Source organism: Myotis nattereri (genome assembly GCF_964212035.1).
Source record: "Myotis nattereri genome assembly, chromosome: 12".
Taxonomy (NCBI): Eukaryota; Metazoa; Chordata; class Mammalia; order Chiroptera; family Vespertilionidae; genus Myotis; species Myotis nattereri.
The window spans coordinates 76,182,396-76,199,434 of NC_138087.1; the positions used below are offsets into that span (position 1 = coordinate 76,182,396).

Below are 17,039 nucleotides of genomic sequence, written 5' to 3' on the forward strand. Positions count from 1 at the left end.
CCCCACCCGCAGCCAGTGCACAGGTCCTGTGAGGCCCAAATCAAGGCTGGCTTCGTCCTTGAACTCTCCTTAGAGGAAAATGCCTGCATCTGTACACAAGCACACGGCTTCCTAGTGAGGCTGTAAGCCAGGAACTGGGTCTGCCTGGTTTTTCTAACATGATGCAGTTTCCGGCCTTGAATAGCACTCGCAGACCTGGTGCCCAGAAGATGCGCTGAGGAGCGGGTTTCCTGACACCTGCCCCGGCCCCAGTGGACCCCACTGACAAAGCACCTGGTGGGCCCCAGGGTCCTGGAGCAGGGCCGCGTCAGCCGCCCACAGCGGTGCCCTCTCAGGTGGCATTTCACACCCCATTGGACTTTTTCCTGCACCCCTACCGCGCCCCCCCCCCCAAGTGAGTGGTAATGAGCAACCTAATGTGCTGACTTCTCCAATCCCTCCTTGGTCCATTACAACAAAAGTTGCTCTTTTCTCATTAGAACCACTTTTGTCAGGGTGTCTTTAATCAATTGCTTCCCCGGGGACAGTATTTTTAGAAGTTGTGTTTTTCACACTCTCCCTTTTCCCCTTTTGGAAAATCTCTTCCCAGGGCCCAGTGAAATGAACTAATGAGATGCCAGGAGAGTTCCGGCCGGTGTTAATGGGCACAGGTACGAAGAAGCGGTGCGCGCTCCCGTTCCACCGCCTTACCTGCGGTCCTGTCTCTTTGGTGTAGGTCGCACAGACAGCAGATGGTGTGGACGCTGACCTCTGGAAAGACGGCTTGTTTAAATCCAAGGTTACCAGATACCTGTGCTTCACAAGATCATTTTCCAAAGAAAATGTAAGTCTTGTAGCGCCTTTCCGTCTGCTGAGTGAGCACAAGCCACGCGTGCTCCTGCCTGAATTTCCTCCCCTGTTTGTTGTGGTTGATCCTCATCACCATCTTCACGTCTCTGTGGTTTCAGTGAACTGGGTAGAATCGGCAGCTCGCGCTGCGCTTCACTGATGAAGAGTGTTATTGACCAGGTGCCCCGGTGAACCGTGAATCCCACTAAAATGTTCTCAGGGAAACCAGGAACTTCCTCAGCAGCTCCCCCGTGCCCACCTTCCCTCTGAGGAGCAAATCCCAGGTGGCGGGGACGGAGAACATTCCGGCGGAGCCGGATTGAAAGCTGCCCACACCTGGAGGCGCAGCTGGAAAGGCGCTGCATGGTCACCCCTTTCCACAGCTTCAGCCCTGGCCCCAGAATGAGTCTTCCCCCCGAGTCTCTGCGACGTGGGCATTCCATTGTGTCCGCAGGTCGGCACACACCAGTGCCCATTCCTGTTAGCTTTTCATACTCGGGCCCATAAATGGGGGAACTTTTGATGATACCTGTTCAAGCTTTTCCAATAGTGTTTCAATGGGCAGCTTTGGGAGAAGGAGCCCGCTTTCCTGAGTATGTCCCCTGCGTGGGGCCTGCCCTCATCTTCCTGCAAGTAACCCTCCCCGCTCCTGGGACAGCCACCTGGAGCCTTCGCCCTTTCCGGAGCTCAGCGTTTGGGGCTTCTCCAAGGTCACCTTCTTTCCTCGCCCTGAGAGGGAGCAGGTTTCCGTTCTCAGGGGAGCCTTTTTATTTTGGGCCTAAGTGTTCCTGTCTCTTTCCGATGCAAAGTTTTTTTGAAATATATTTTTAATTTATTTTTATAAATTTTATTATAACAGTAAGCTATGCTATGGTTTAAAAAGGAAATAAAAACGGGGCTCTAGCTGGTTTGGCTCAGTGTATAGAGTGTCGGCCTGCGGAATGAAGGGTCTTGGGTTTGATTCCAGTCCAGGGCACATGCCTGGGTTGCTGGCTCAATCCCCAGGAGAAGGTGTGCAGGAGGCAGCTGATCAATGAGTCTCTCTCATCACTGATGTTTCTATCTCTCTCTCTCTCTCTCCCTTCCTCTCTGAAATCAATAAAAATATGTGTTTTTTAAAAAAGAAAAAAAAAGAAAAACAACTTTAGACATCTTCATTCAGAAGCATGAGCGGGAAGAGAAATGGTCTTTCTCCCGTCACATAGCCCCACAGCCCACGGTCCGGGCCCGGGGTCCCGGCCTGTCCCTGCCGCGTTTTCTGGCTGGAGACAGTCACGTGGTTCTCTGGCCGCCACTCTTCCACCTAACATGCCTGTGCTTATGGCAAAGTCCTTGGAAGGAAGATTACTCATAGCATATGCAGGGCTGGGGAGAAGCCATTGCTTTAATTCCCCCCTTAATTATGAGGGTAACGTCTGCTTGTTGTGAAGTGCAGCTTCTAATGGAGGGGGCACAGTCCTGGTGCTACACTCCGACATCCTTCTCACCAGACAGGCCGGCAGGCGGCAGCTGCGCCGCAATGAGTCTGAGCAGGCCCCGGGGCTCACCGTGCCGCCGAGGACATGGAGGGCTGGTCTGCAGGCCAGGTTGACATCCCCCCTGCCCCCCCTTCCCTCTGGCATCGCATTCACACAGGGCATCCCCGCCCCTTTGTGCCGGAGTTACCTAAACCCTTTTCTGAAACTGTTCATGTGTTTAACTTTCGTCACCCCTCTTCTGTCCCTGGCCTCCCCTGTGTGCAGGGGTCAGCGTGCTCACTGCCGCTCGGGGCTGAGGACGGACTCTGAGGACGGACTCCGGGGACGCCCTCGCGCTGCTCAGTGGCTTCACGGTGTCATTTCTGATCCCTGCTCAGTCTTCCCCCATCGGGCCTGAGGAGGCTTCGGCTCAAAACGGTGGCCTCCCAGGACAGCCATGATCTCGTATACCACTTTTTATTGTTGGTTTGTTGTGTGTGTGTGTGTGTGTGTGTGTGTGTCTGTTGTGTGTGTCTGTGTGTCTGTGTGTGTGTGTCTGTGTGTGTGTCTGTGTGTGTGTATGTCTGTGTGTCTGTGTGTGTGTTGTGTGTGTGTCTCTGTGTGTGTGTCTGTGTGTCTGTCTGTGTGTGTGTCTGTGTGTGTCTGTGTGTGTGTCTGTGTGTGTGTGTTTTCTTGATTTCTGTCTTTGTTGTGTTTCCCCCGAAGGCTGTGGGTTCTTGGTACTCTAGGCCAGAGTCGTCCCCGACCCTTCGTGTGGGGACAGCGACAAGTCTGAAGATAGCAGATGAGTGGCCTGCGCGTGCTAGCTTAGGTGTCACGGTAGACCTTCTGCAGAGAATGCATGAGTTGGTCGCCCTTCGCTGAACACTGACAAGGTGCCCGTTGGGGGCTTCCTTTGTGTGTCTTCCTCCAGGAGGCCCAGGAGGCGGGTAGGGATGTGGGATGAGGACGAGGCCGTGGGGGACCTCTGCCGCCCCTTTGAAGCAGCGTAGGAAATAGGTGTGTTCTGGTTTCAGAAAAAGAACGAATGGGTCCTGTGGTGACATCCAGAGGGGCCCCCGGCCGGCCAGGAGTGGACAGGAATGAGGCATAGTTTAATCTGCCGCAGCCGTCCGGGCCGGCCCTGCTGTCAGGGAGGACTCGGCGTGGCATAATTTGTACGGCCGTGAAGGAGGGCCGGGGATCTCAGGCTGGACAGATTCTTAATTAGGTGACTTGAGACTCCCAATGTAGGAGTTTGGGGAGACTCCTTTGGAACTTAAATTTCCTTCCCCCAGTAATGCCATTAATACAGAAACCTGGCTTTGGAGTGACATTGCTTCCTGGGGAAGGATCGAGATTAATTGCACTTTTCATGCCCTGTACTTTCTGCATTACCTGTAATAATAATGTACATAGATTAGGTAGGGAGGATATTAAACAGAAGGATTTATGAACATTTGAATATTAAGTTGGTTATCTGTGGCTACCTTAAATGCAAGGTTGTCAAAAATAATTACAGTATACTAGCAACACTGGCTACCAGAGGCAATATAAATACCCTGAGTCAGTGCATATTGGGCCTTTGGCATGAATCATTTGCTCAACAAGGATTGGGAATACGTTCTTCATATTTATGAGGAGGAAATGAAAGGGAGCACGGGATGGGGGTGGGGGGGAGAGGGACACGCGAAATTAATGGTGTCGCAGACCCACTGTATTAAACCCGAGCGCGGAGGGGCCCCACGCGGGCTGCGGGGAGCTCTGCAGTGCAGCTCCCGTTCGGTAGGCATGCGAGGGTTTGTGATGCTTTTAAAACGGCCACACCACCCGTGTTCTGCTTTCAGGATCGGGGACATTTGTAGAGTGTGGAGGGTGCGGTCGCTAAGTGGTTTGCAGTTGACTTCCGTGAAACCCAGCTTGTCAAGCAGAAGACACCTGCAGAGGATATTGATGAACGCCCATCCATCTCCGGGGCAGGGACACATACCCAGTGTTAATTTCTCAATGCAGAAAGCAGTGATGACATGGAAACGCAGCTGCCATGAAAAAAAAAATGATGATCGATTAGATGAGGCAGCTCTGGAGGCAGCTCATGTCTGCGAGTTAGGCTAACAGTTCAAACCCTGCACACGGTCAGAGAAGTGGTCCGCGCCCATGAGGGTCCCCAGTCCGCCTGCCGCACTGCACTGGGCGCTGCTTCCCTGAGGCAGCCACTGAGGCAGACTAGTAGGAAGCAGTGGGCAAGCAGAGTTCTGTGAGAAGGAAATGGTTTTGTGACAACAGGCCCTGGTGTGCACGGATTCATGCACCAGTGGGGTCCCTCAGCCTGGCCTGTGCCCTCTGCAATCTGGGACCCCTAGGGGGATGTCGGAGAGCCAATTTTGGCCTGATTCCTGCAGGCCAGGCCGAGGGACCCCACCGGTGTACAAATCTGTGCACCAGGTCTCCAGTATGCATATAAGATCTTAATCTCTACCCACCCTCCCCACTCCCTCCCTCCCCTCTGAGATTCATCAGTCTATTCCATGTTTCCATGCCTGTGCATTGACCATCTGCCCCCTGGTGGTCAGTGTGCATCATAGCTACCAGTTGAACAGTCAGTCACTTAGGCTTTTATATATATGTAAATTTAATATATATATATTAAATATACTTTTAATGTTTTTACTGGTAGAGTTTAGATCAGCCCTGGGCAAACTACGGCCCGCGGGCCGGATCCGGCCCGTTTGAAATGAATAAAACTAAAAAAAAAAAAAAGACCGTACCCTTTTATGTAATGATGTTTACTTTGAATTTATATTAGTTCACACAAACACTCCATCCATGCTTTTGTTCCGGCCCTCCGGTCCAGTTTAAGAACCCATTGTGGCCCTCGAGTCAAAAAGTTTGCCCACCCCTGGTTTAGATTCATCATCCCAGCAAACCCAATCTGATTTCTGACTTTGAGCAGCCCACCCAGTTGAAAATGTACCAAAAAACATTAATTTTTTTCACCAAATAATGACTGACCACCTATTGTGTGCCAAGAACTGTGCTGGGCTTGGATTTACAGCAGTGACAGATAGTTTTGGTCCTGGTAGTTCTTAAACTCTAGGAGACAGATGTTAAATAACCTTGAAAATGTGCCATTATAAATTGATACGAAGGAAAATAGTGCCAAGAGAGAAGAGAGCGGAGAGTGTAGATGGAAAGAACTCCCTGAGTGGCCTTCAGAGAGCGTGTTCGCTGGCATTGGGCAGAGGGCAGGGGTTGGCGCCCATGCGCAGAGACAGACACAGGCCTGAGGAGGTGCTGTGGAGGCCAGAGTGACGGCTGGCCATCTGGGTGCTTGTCCTAACACAGAGCAAGAGCCCGAGCGTGCTTACGCGGGCGAGGTGCTTCTGGGAAATGGGCACGCAGAGTGCGTGGCTGGCATCCTGACTGGGGAGATGGGGATCAGCAGCCATCCGTCTCTCCTTAACTGGCTCTACCGGAGCGGGGGCAGTAACTGCAGATTACGCGGAAGGCTTTAATGACGTCTTCGGGGTAGCCCCAGTATTGAAGTTGTAGGGTAGCTATCTTTAGAGCTCGTTTCCAGTGCGTTCACTGATAATTCTCTCTCGCAGTTACAGGGGGTGGGAGCCGTCTTCGGAAGACGTTTTTGCACTGGTTACAGCAACTGCGCACCATGGACCCCATATACCACCACTAAATAGAAGCTTTAAGAGGCCCTGGTGCGTGTCATTCTGGAAGATGTGTAATAGTGAGGCAGCAGGGCTTTTCACGCTGTATTTTATGATTCTTGGGATTTTACAGAATGTATCTAGCAGCCGAAATGTGTGTCGATATGCACACTTAGGAGTGTGGTTGGTTCTCTGTTCGGTTTAGACACAGCTCCCCGCTCACCCCCCCCCCCCCCCACGGCTGCCCCAGGGATTTGCTCTCTCTAACCTGCTGGGCCTGAGAGCTGGTCCCAGGACGTGTGCACAGCTGCCCTCTTCTGGTTATGTCTCCGGCATCTCCTGGCTGCTCGTCCACCTAGCCAAGGCGTGCCATGCCTGAGTGAGTGCCTTTGAGGTTCTGCAGATGAAACTCCTTCCCGGGCCACCGAGTCCCCGTGTGACCGCTGGGGAACAGTAAGTGGCACCCACCCTAACTAACCTGCTGTCGTCAAGCTGCAGGAGTCACGGTGTAAATATGCATCTCGAAGCCAAAACAGCAAACCCACCACAGGCGTGTTTGGATTAATCGTCTGTCTCTCTCCTCTTTCCTCCCAAGAGTCATTTAGGGAACGTGTTGGTGGACATGAAGCTCATTGACATCAAGGACACTCTGCCTGTGGGCTTCATCCCGATCCAGGAGACGGTGGACACACGTGAGTGCCCCTTTAGTACCGCTCATCGCAATGCCGGTTTCCTTCCGCCAGGTATATTTTTAGGTATTTTTTGTAAGCATTTTTCTTTGGAAATATTTTAGGAGTCCCTACTGCTTGCCCAGGAATAAACTCGTGTCTGACTCAGTTCTCCCAGGAGTTCGTAGCGTTCCGGTTAGCACCCTGTAAGTGGGCCGATGCCCTTTTCCCCCAGAGCGGGCTTCCTGCTGAGCCGGTCGCTCAGGAATGGATGGAGAGGCGGGTGGTAGTTCGTCCTCAGTGCGTCCTCGGCGCTGCTGAAGCCAAGCTTGGCACAGACCCAGGTGCAAAAGGGAAAAACCAGAAGATTCCCAGCGAATACAAGTGCACTACTGTCCCCATTTGGGGCTCTGGGAGCTCACAAGAAAGGCCAGAACCAGGAAGACTGCCCATCAGAGGACACAGGATTCCGTGTGAGCGCTGAGCAGAACTGAGCAGAAGTCACTGACAAGTCAGAAGCTTCTTCAGGGTCCGTCATGCACATGAGCTGTCATGCAGCGCCGGGAAAGTACTCATTTTGATGTGAAATAACTTGTTTCATTTTTAATTACTCTTACCAGCTAAGTTTAGGATGCCCACACCGTGAAGCAGTAAAATAAAAATGAACACAGAGACTCCTTTCTTTATGACACGTGATTTCTCTGTGAAGTTCTGTGTCTCATTCTGCGTCATACATATTTGAGTTTTCCATATTTAGCCCCACTGGGACCCACTATTTTTGCTGGGTTTTTACTAGCATTTCATGTAGACCAGACTTTTCATATCTGCAGAGGCCAACTGTATATTAAAATGTTCTTACAACTCAGTTAAACAAAGACAACCACTGCGTAGCATATTTTCATTTTCTTAATAGTCTCCTCACTTTTGGACATTTTGTTATTACTTGCTTGTAATTATATGCATTAGTTAATAATTATAATAGCTGATATTTAGTATGTATTTTCTGTATGCTAACCCCTGTGATAAATGCTCTACATACCTGATATCATTGAATCTTCAGAGACCTCTCTTTGGAAATGGACATTATTGAACCCAGTTCACATCTGTGATAAGTGAGACTCAGTAACTGCTTAGGGGTTAAAGAATTTACCCAAGGTCACGCCCCTCGGAGTGGGGAGTAACCAGACACACACGAGTCTGACACCAGCCACCCTTCTAACCACAGTGCCACTCGGCAAAAGCATGTGTTTAAGCACCTTTTACAAAAAGGTTTTATATATTTATGTATCGGGGGGTTTGGTAACGCTTTAGTGGATATACCAGTAGTTCAACACACCATACAGTTTACCCATTAAAGTATACAGTTTAGAGGTTTTTAGTCTATTCACAGGGTTTGCAAGCATTGCCATCAGTTTTAGAATATTTCATCCCTTCCCCAAGAATCCCAGCCCCATTAGCAGTCACTCTCCGCTTCTCTCCACCCCTCACCTTTGCACCGGCGCTAGCCCCAGGCAGTCACCCACCTGCTTGGTAGATGTGCCTGTCCAGGACATTTCATGTAAGTGGAATCGTGCAGTCTGTGGTCTTTCGTGATCAGCTCCTTTTACTGAGCATATGTTTTCAAGGTTCCTCCGTGTTGCAGCATCTATCAGTACCTCATTCCTTTTTATCGCCAAATAATCCGCCATTTATATGGATATGCTACACTTTAAATATCCATCCAATTGATGGATGTTTGGGTGGTTTCTGCTTTTGGCTGTTGTGAATAATGCTGCTATGAGCACTCGTGTACAAGTTTTTGTGTGGACATATGTTTTCATTTCTCTTAGGTGTCTACTAGGCATGGAATGGCTGGTCCTATTCTAATTCTGTGTTTAATTTTCTGAGGAACCGCCACACTGTTTCTAAAGGAGCAGCACTGTTTTACCTTCCCACCAGCAGTGCGCGGTTCCGGTTTTGGCACAGCTTCCCCAGCACGTGTCACTGTCCTTGATTCCAGGCGTCTCCGTGGGTTCGAAGGGGTCTCCCGTTGTGGTTTCGGTGTGTGTTTCCCTGTTAGTTAATGATGCTGGGCATCTTTGCATGTGCTTGTTGGCCGTGGGTGTGTCTTCTCTGGAGAAAAGTCTCTTCTGATCCTTTCCCATTTTAAAGTGGGTTGTCTTTGTTTAACTGAGTTATAAGAATATTTTAATATACAGTTGACCCTTGAACAACATGGGTTTGGACTGGGTGGGTCCAGTTATACACAGATTTTTTTTTTTCCAGTAAATACTGTAACCATATTTTCTTAACATTTTCTTTTCTCTAGCTTACTTTATTGTAAGGATACAGTGTACAATACATATAACATACAAAATATGTATTAATTGACTGTATATGTTATTGGCAAGGCTTCCAGTCAACAGTAAGCTATTAGTAGTTATATTTTGGGGGAGTCAAAAGTTATACCCGGATTTTTTATTATGAGGGGGATTGGTGCCCCTATTCCCTGGGTTTTTCAGGGTTTAACCATATTCTAGATGTAAGGTTTGCAATATTTTCTCCCATTTTGTGGGGGTTTTTTTTCCACTTTCTTATTGTCCTTCAAAAAGTTTTTTATTTTGATGGAATCCATTTACCTTTTTTTTTTTTTTTTTGGCTTATGCTTTTGGTAACATACCCAAGAAGTCATTGCTAAATCAAGGGCACCAAGATTCGTGCCTATGTTTTCTCCCAAGAGATTTGTAGTTTTAACTCTTACATTTATGTCTTTAATCCATTTTGAGTTAATTTTTGTGAATGGTGTGAGATAGAGGTCCAGCTTCATTCCTGTGCATGTGAATTTCCGGTTGAATAACCGTTCTTCCTCCACTGGCTTGTCTCAGCGTCCTTGTTGAACGTCAGTTGACCATAACTGCGCAAGTTTGTTTCTGGATCCTGAGTTCTTTCATCGATCTATACGTCTTTCCTTATGCCAGTCGTGATTGATTACTGTAGCTTTGTAGCAGGTTTTGAAACTATGAGTCCTCCAACTTTGTTCTTCTTTTTCAAGATGACCTGACTATTCTGGGTCCCTGGAATTTTCATATAAATTTTAGGATTTGTCGGTTTCTGCAAAGAAGCCAGCTGGGATTTTGATAGGAATGACGTTGAGTCTGTAGGTCAGTTTGGGTATGTACAGATTTTGAATAATTTCCTTGTGATAGGTTCCCAAGTACTTGAGCCTGCTGGGTCCTCGGCCTCTGTGGTCTGCCCAGCCTTCCTCCACAAGGTGTTCCTCATATTCAAACACCCTCTGCTTCACCCAAACCGAGCCACGTGCTGTGCGCTCTGCAGGCTCCTTTCCTTGCTGACTACGTATTTGCTACTGTTTTCCTTGCCTGAAATGCCTCTTCCCTCAACTCAGAATGCCCACACCCCAGATCTTTCTGGCTGAGCCAAAGTCCTCCCACCTGCATCAGGCAGTCTGTGGTCCCTACACACCATTGTGGAGCAAGCTCTCTCCTCTCCACAGTCAGCAAAGCTTAGTGGGTGCCTGTGGCATTGCAGGCTTCGGGATGTGAAGGTGACGATGATATGGCCCTTTCCACAGGGACCTTAGTCTAGTGGGTGACCTGCGTGTGGCAACAAGAAGCTGCGTCAGCACACACTGAGCCAGGGCTAACCAGTCAGAGGTCAGGTCCCCGTCTGCCTTCTCAGTGCACACACTCACTGAAGGGCAGGAGGGGAGTAAGCCGTGCAAGTCAGTGTGGGAAGCCCAAGGGCGTGATTCTGCCTCTGAATTCCCATCGTTACCTCCACGAGGACGAAGTGCAGGGTGGCCTGTGGAGAACTTGGGCTGTGGAGTCGAGTCGCCTGGTATTGAGCCTGGCTTTGCACTTACAACGATAGGACTTCACCCTCCTGGGCCCCAGTTTCCTCATCTGTAAAATGGGGAGGGGGGCTTTATTTACCTCATAATAATGTTTCTAGCTGCATTTTAGCCATTGATGTGTTTGCTTCATGTCTTTGCTACTTATCTCTTTCTTTGAGGGCAAGATCCGTGTTTAATTCATCTTTGAATTGCCTAAGGCAGCGGTTGCCAACCGCTGGTGGTCCATGAGGTCCGAAAGGTTGGCGACTCCTGGCCTAAGGTACCCATTGCGCACAGTGCCATGCTCGGAGGATGGGCTCAATAAAGATAAGCGCTATTACTCTCTGTTGCCAAAGTAACTTCCAGAAACACCAATTCACGGTGCCACTAATGACACAGGTTTGTACCTGTTCTCCACAGACCTGCCAGCATAGGCTTTAAATTTTTTACTTAGTTTTGCTATCCCATTTTATTGAATTTTCATCTCGTTATTTATTAGCAAGACTGAACATTTCACAAGTGTGTGCTTGCTACCTTTGCTTATTGTTAAATGGCTTCTCTGCTTGAGAACTAAAATTGCCTGTAGACTTGCGTTAATTTTCCACTCCCCCCCTGCTTTTCTTCGTTTTAGAATTGGTGTTCATTTTTGACAACTAATTGACTTACCGTGTCTTTATGTTGATACTGCAGAGCCACAAGGGATTTCCCATGCTGCACTTTCCTCTCGTTGAACCAGTTCAGCGAGGAAGCCCAGGTTGGGGGCCTGCCTGGGCCACAGGCGGTGTGGCTGCCGTGGGGTGAGCCTGGGCCGTGATCCGGGCTGGGCAGCCTCTCCCCGTGACGGGGGTGCAGTTGTTGTGCCGTGGACTTTCTGAGGTTGTCCAGGCCTCTCCACCAGGTGTCTTATCTCACGAGGTGGGTGGGATCGGGGTAGCCTCTTCATTTCAGGTCACACGGCCATTTCCTGGAGACTTTACCAGGGGACAGGTGCATTTTGGGTGCATGTAAGGCCCTGATTTTAGAAAGTCAGCCGAAAGGAGGAGACTCCTGTAATCAATTTAAAATACAGTTTGTTGCAATCCACATAGTGCTTAGACACTGGAAGGCTGTTTGTTTTAGTAAAGTGCTGTGTCCTCTCTGTGTTCATTAGCATGGCTGAACACATTTCTATTGACTCTGCATAATATATTTACTTAAAACCAGGCCCGCTGAAGCGTGTGTAATTAGTGGCTCCATGCTGTAGGGGGAGGAAGGGAGCAGAGAGCAGCGGCAAGAGCAAGTGAAATACCTGCATTCTCACCTGCGGTGCGGGATCTTCCAGGGTGCGTGGCTGCTGTTGGGGTCGGGATTCAGGGCCTTGTTACTCTCGGTTGTAGGTCCCATCCAGCCCTCGGTGTCCTCACCAAGGAAGAGAACCCACAGTTTCTGAGTGCCATCTGGCTCTTACCACCCCCCCAAACAACAACACAGCACCCAGCACCTCTGATCCTTGGTAAAGCCCAGACGGCCGCAGGCCTGCCCTGCCCTCCTCATGCTGCTCCCTGATTTGATGCCTATTTCTGACCCGAATGGAAAGGTCTTGAAAGTCAGGGCTGAGCCCTCACTTAAACCGTGTGCTGGAGGCTTCCTTGATGGCGATAACGTTCATGCTGTTCCTTATTGAGCTCGTGCGTGTGCCAGGCACGGGCTAAGGGAAGCCTATGCCACCCCACTTCATCCACCGGCCACCCTCCGGGTGGGGTTTCATTCGCCCCCTTTTACAGACAGCGGGGCAGAGCTCGGAGCGATTAAAGTCACGGTGTTGGGAAGTGGCGGAGGTGGGGTTTCAACCCAGGTCTGTCTGACTCATGTCTGAGTGATGCAGTTAATTGAAACTCGTGTTTAAAAACCACGGAGGAGCAAGCAAACACCTGGCTGGGCACCGCGGGCGGGGGCTGCGAGGGCACAGACTCATCATGAAGACTTGATAAAGAATCACGTATTTATCTTGTTTTCTATACAACATATTTCAGAGAGACCAAGTAATTGAAGAAAAGTTTTTTTATATAGAAGAATTCCAGCTAAAAATGGGGAAGGATGACAGATTTAGAAAATCGCCACTTTGAAACCTTTAATGCAGTGGTTCTCAACCCTCCTAATGCCTCGACCCTTTAATACAGCTCCTCATGTTGTGGTGACCCCCAACCATAAAATTATTTTCGTTGCTACTTCATAACTGTAATTTTGCTACTGTTTGAATCGTCATGTAAATATCTGGTATGCAGGATGTATTTTCATTGTTACAAATTGAACATAATTAAAGCATAGTGATTAATCACAAAAACAATATGTAATTATATATGTGTTTTCTGGTCTTAGGCGACCCCTGTGAAAGGGTCGTTCGACCCCCAAAGGGGTCGCGACCCACAGGTTGAGAACCGCTGCTTTAATGAAATGATGGATCTAAGCAGCAGTCGTCAGGGGAGGTGAATACTCAGAGAGTAGCTCCTGGGGACTTCATCACGGGGGACAGGCCGACACCCCCAGAAGCCGAGGGGGTGAGCTGTCACTGCAGGATGTACCTGCACCACCAGGGAAGTGTTATTGCCTAAAGAACCCTAACTTGCCTCTTACTGGGCCTTTAGCTGTAGCTGCCAGTTCGTAGGTACAGGGGAGTGACCCAGTTTCTCCAGCACCAGCGCCCCGAAGACAGGGAAGGGGAGAGGCTGAAACAGAATAAAAGGGACTTGAGAGCCCTGACAGCCAGTCAGACACGCCAGCAGTGAAATGACATTCTTGAGATAATGAAGGGAACTTGAATACAGACTATTTATTGGATGATATTAGGAATTGTTGTTCATTTTCTTAAGGATGATCATGGCATGGTGATTGTGTTAAAAAAGATTGTCTGCCCCAGATGCCTACTGAGCTATCGACAGGTGACAAGACACGGTGTTAGGAATTCATCTTAAATCCTCCAGCCAGGCCACGCGGGATGAAACCAGCCTGTCCACTGGGGGCAGCGTTGGAACTAGATGACAGGAACATGTGGGGTCATGCGCTTCTGGGAATGTTTGAAAATTTCTACGATGAAAAGGAAAAAATGGAAACAGTCCGTGCAGTAACGTGTGTTCACGCGCAGGTGTCCGTGTGCCTGTGTCTGAAGGCTGCTGCAGTGAGCAGGTGCGGCGTCTCCTCGCAGAGGGGGCGCACCCCAGGAGCCCCTCTCCGCGGGGACAGGCTGCGCTCCGGCCGCACACCCGGCTGCCCGCTGTGGGCCCGGGGAGGGCAGGAGGCGCAGGGCCAGCCCTTCTGTCGGGCGCTTGGATGAACAGCCCCTTCCGCCACCAGAAAGGGAACGTTACGGGAGACCTGATGCTCCCTCCGTATAGAGCAGCGGTTCTCAACCTTCCTAACGCCGCGACCCTTTAATACAGGTCCTCATGTTGTGACCCCCAATTTCATTGTTACAAACTGAACATAATTAAAGCATAGTGATGAATCACAAAACAATATGTAATTATATATGTGTTTTCCGATGGTCTTAGGCGACCCTGTGACGATCCCCAAAGGGGTCGCGACCCACAGGTTGAGAACCGCTGGTATAGAGACTCACACCTTTCCTTGTTCTTTCCTGCAGAGGAAGTGGCTTTTAGAAAGAAGAGGCTGTGCATTAAATTCATCCCCCGGGATTCCACGGAGGCGGCGATCTGTGACATCCGGATCATGGGCCGGACCAAGCAGGCCCCCCCGCAGTACACGTTCATTGGGTGAGTCCATAGCCAGGCCCCGCCTCCTCTCCCTGTGCGAGCTGCAGCCGGTCCAGACCACCACGCTGTCCACCCCCGCGCTGTCCACCCCCGCGCCTCAGCTCGTGCCCCTCGCCGCTCTCGGGGCCTTCCGTGCCCTTGTCCTGGTGTTTATCCTTGACGCTCTGTGGGCCTTTCCAGGCGCCCCCAAGCCCAGGGGTTCTCTCCTTTGGGACCCCTGAGCCTCGGCTCTCGGCAGTTTATTCACCCCCTGAGTTCACGGCACCTTCGTTCCACGGCCAGAGACCCTGGCAGGTGGCGACTGAGGCAAACGAAGAGCCTGCTCTCAGAGTTGTGTTCTGACAGGAGAGGCGAGCAACAAACAGGACATTAATGATGGTATCATTTTAGGGAGCAACAAAAATGAGACACTACAGTGAACCAGCGGCCCCTTCAGCGAGGGGGTCAGGTGGGGAGGCTTGAGCAGAGACCTCCAGCGTGAGAAGAAGCTGCCCTGCAGAGTGTGAGAGGCAGGGCCTCCGACAGAGGAGGGGACGCCCCGTGGGAACGGGCGTGGCATGTCCGGGAGCAGCGTGGCTGGCTGGGCGAGCGAGAGGGAGTCGGGAGAGGGGAGGGGAGCGGCCACCAGGACCTCGTGGGACATGATCGTGGTGTGGATTTTCTCCCAGTGCACCAGATGCCAGTGGGGGGCTCTGAGTCGAGAAAAACGTGCTATTTCATGACCACATGGTAATTCCTTGTGCAGTTTTCTGGCTGCACGTTCGTCTTCCCTGATGAGCAGAGGGCTGGTTCACCGGTGGCCTTAGTATCGGCACAGGCCTGGCTCTGAAGCCATTTCATAAGCACGAACGAAGTACAAGGAATCTCAGGTTTCACTCTGGGCTCTTTTGACTGTGGGTGAGAGGGAACCCAGACCAGGCTGGCGAAGTGTGGCCCGAAGTAGGTGCTCGGAGGACATCACTAGGATGTAGTTTCTCCCTCTCTCCTCCTGGCTCTGATTCTAGGGGACCCCATCCCTATACATGTTCTCCCCAGTGGGGGAATGGTGGCCCGTTTGGTTCGCCTACTTTTCCTCCAGGCTCAAGTCCCGAGGCAAAGAGCAAGTCTGTGTTCTCAGTCATTCAAACAGAAGTGCCAGAACTCAGTCTCATTGGTCTTGATGGACGCCCCTGGGGTCCTGTGCACCCCGGCCCTGTCACTGCTGCCTGGGAAATGTCGTTCTCTCTCCCAGGCCCGAGCCATTGGAACTCAGGGACCAACAATGAGGGGTGGCTGCCCCCAGATGCAGAGGGGAGATAAAAAGTCAGACTGGGGAGTGAATGGATGCTGGGTGTCCTAAAGACAATAAGTGTTCATTGTACTCAGTCACCCGAGACCCAGGATTTCATCGTGGGGTAGATGGTTGTCGGCCCTCGGCCGCGTGCCTCTCTCCCTGGCTGGCTCTGCAGGCATCTCGCTGGACCCCGTGGGGCCCCACAGATAAGTTCTCCTGTTGGCTTTTGAGATTGCCTCCTGGATCTGGGTCATGTTCTGTTTCTCTTCTTGTTCATTTAATCAGACCCTCCTCTTTCCCCTGAAAGCCAGGCCTGTGCCCATCGGCCTGGCACAAGCTGGGTGACAGGCAAGCTGTGGTGTTTGCTTGACGTGCGAGGGGAGCCGGTATCACTGAACTAGAAGTGGGGCTTGAAGTGGATCGTCATGTAAACACCCACAATTAAATGACAAAATGAAAAAAAGTTTAAAGACTGAGAACCAAGGAAAGTGCAGTAGGAAGGCAGGAAGGCCAGCTCCGGACTGTGACACCCAGGGCCCAAGGGGGTGATGTGACCAGCCTGTGGACAACAGTTCCCTGGTGTTTGAGGCTGCGATTCTTTTAAAGGAGTTGGTTTGCCTTGTCGCTCAGGTAAATGCTTTGTGCTAAACTGCGCCATGAAGTTTTCTCTTTTCTCCTACAGGGAACTGAACAGCATGGGGATCTGGTACCGAATGGGCAGAGTTCCGAGAAACCATGACTCATCTCAACCCACAACACCTTCCCAGTCGTCAGCTGCTTCCACCCCAGCCCCCAGCCTTCCCAGGTGAGGCCTGGTCCTGGCATCTCGTGCTGCGATGCATGTTACAGTCACGTGGTCTTGGGCTCCAGGGCACATGTTTCAGAACCCCTCCACTCAGTATCTGCTGAAATCGTGCAGAAGCAATCTACCTTTGGAGGATGTTTTAAAATCCAATTAGAAATCTTTGCATTACTTGAATGTAAAGGCCATTGTGTATTCTGTCCTGCACACGTTCTGAAGGCCCCTAAAGTAGCAGAGCATGCAGCTGGAAGGGCTGGTGGCTGCACGCAGGCAGGGCCCGCAGCCCCGTGGCTGGAGCCTGACTGGAAGAAGTTTCAGCTCCTTCTCTGCCTGGGCCAGCCACTCATTTAAAACCCAGGAGGGTTGGTAAGTAATTGTGTTCATTTTCACATTGTTCCTTTTCCCAATGAGTAGAACTAAGACATGAGCAGTCTGGGTTTGAGAGAATAGTGAGAAGTTTTTCAGGAGATGTTAGTTTTAATCATTGTTTCCACAAAGAAATTCCGGAGAGCAACCTGGGCACTCTGCAGCTGATTTCAGTCGGAATCGAGGTGGACACGGTCTCCACTTTCTGCAAGACGGGGGTGGGAAAGGAATCCTGTCTCTAAAGAAACCTCGAATCACTAGGAGGAAGTTATTTGAGGACAAGGAACAACAAACAGTGATGATGGATTAAGTTTGAGACGGGGATTACAAAAGTAAATAAAACAAGAAAGGTTTGGCAGGGCAGTGTCATTGGGGATTGATGTAACATAAATGAGAATG

At 50.4% G+C, this 17,039-nt stretch overlaps 1 protein-coding gene across 1 annotated transcript in view; it reads left to right on the forward strand.

The window, feature by feature from the left end:
- MVB12B (multivesicular body subunit 12B) overlaps positions 1-17,039 on the forward strand; it is a 141,502-nt gene that overhangs the window by 34,404 nt on the left and 90,059 nt on the right. The window contains exons 3-6 of the mRNA XM_081103898.1: positions 716-823; positions 6,546-6,642; positions 14,070-14,199; positions 16,155-16,277. Coding sequence (XP_080960024.1) covers positions 716-823; positions 6,546-6,642; positions 14,070-14,199; positions 16,155-16,277 — 458 coding nt within the window. The remainder of the gene's footprint in view (positions 1-715; positions 824-6,545; positions 6,643-14,069; positions 14,200-16,154; positions 16,278-17,039) is intronic.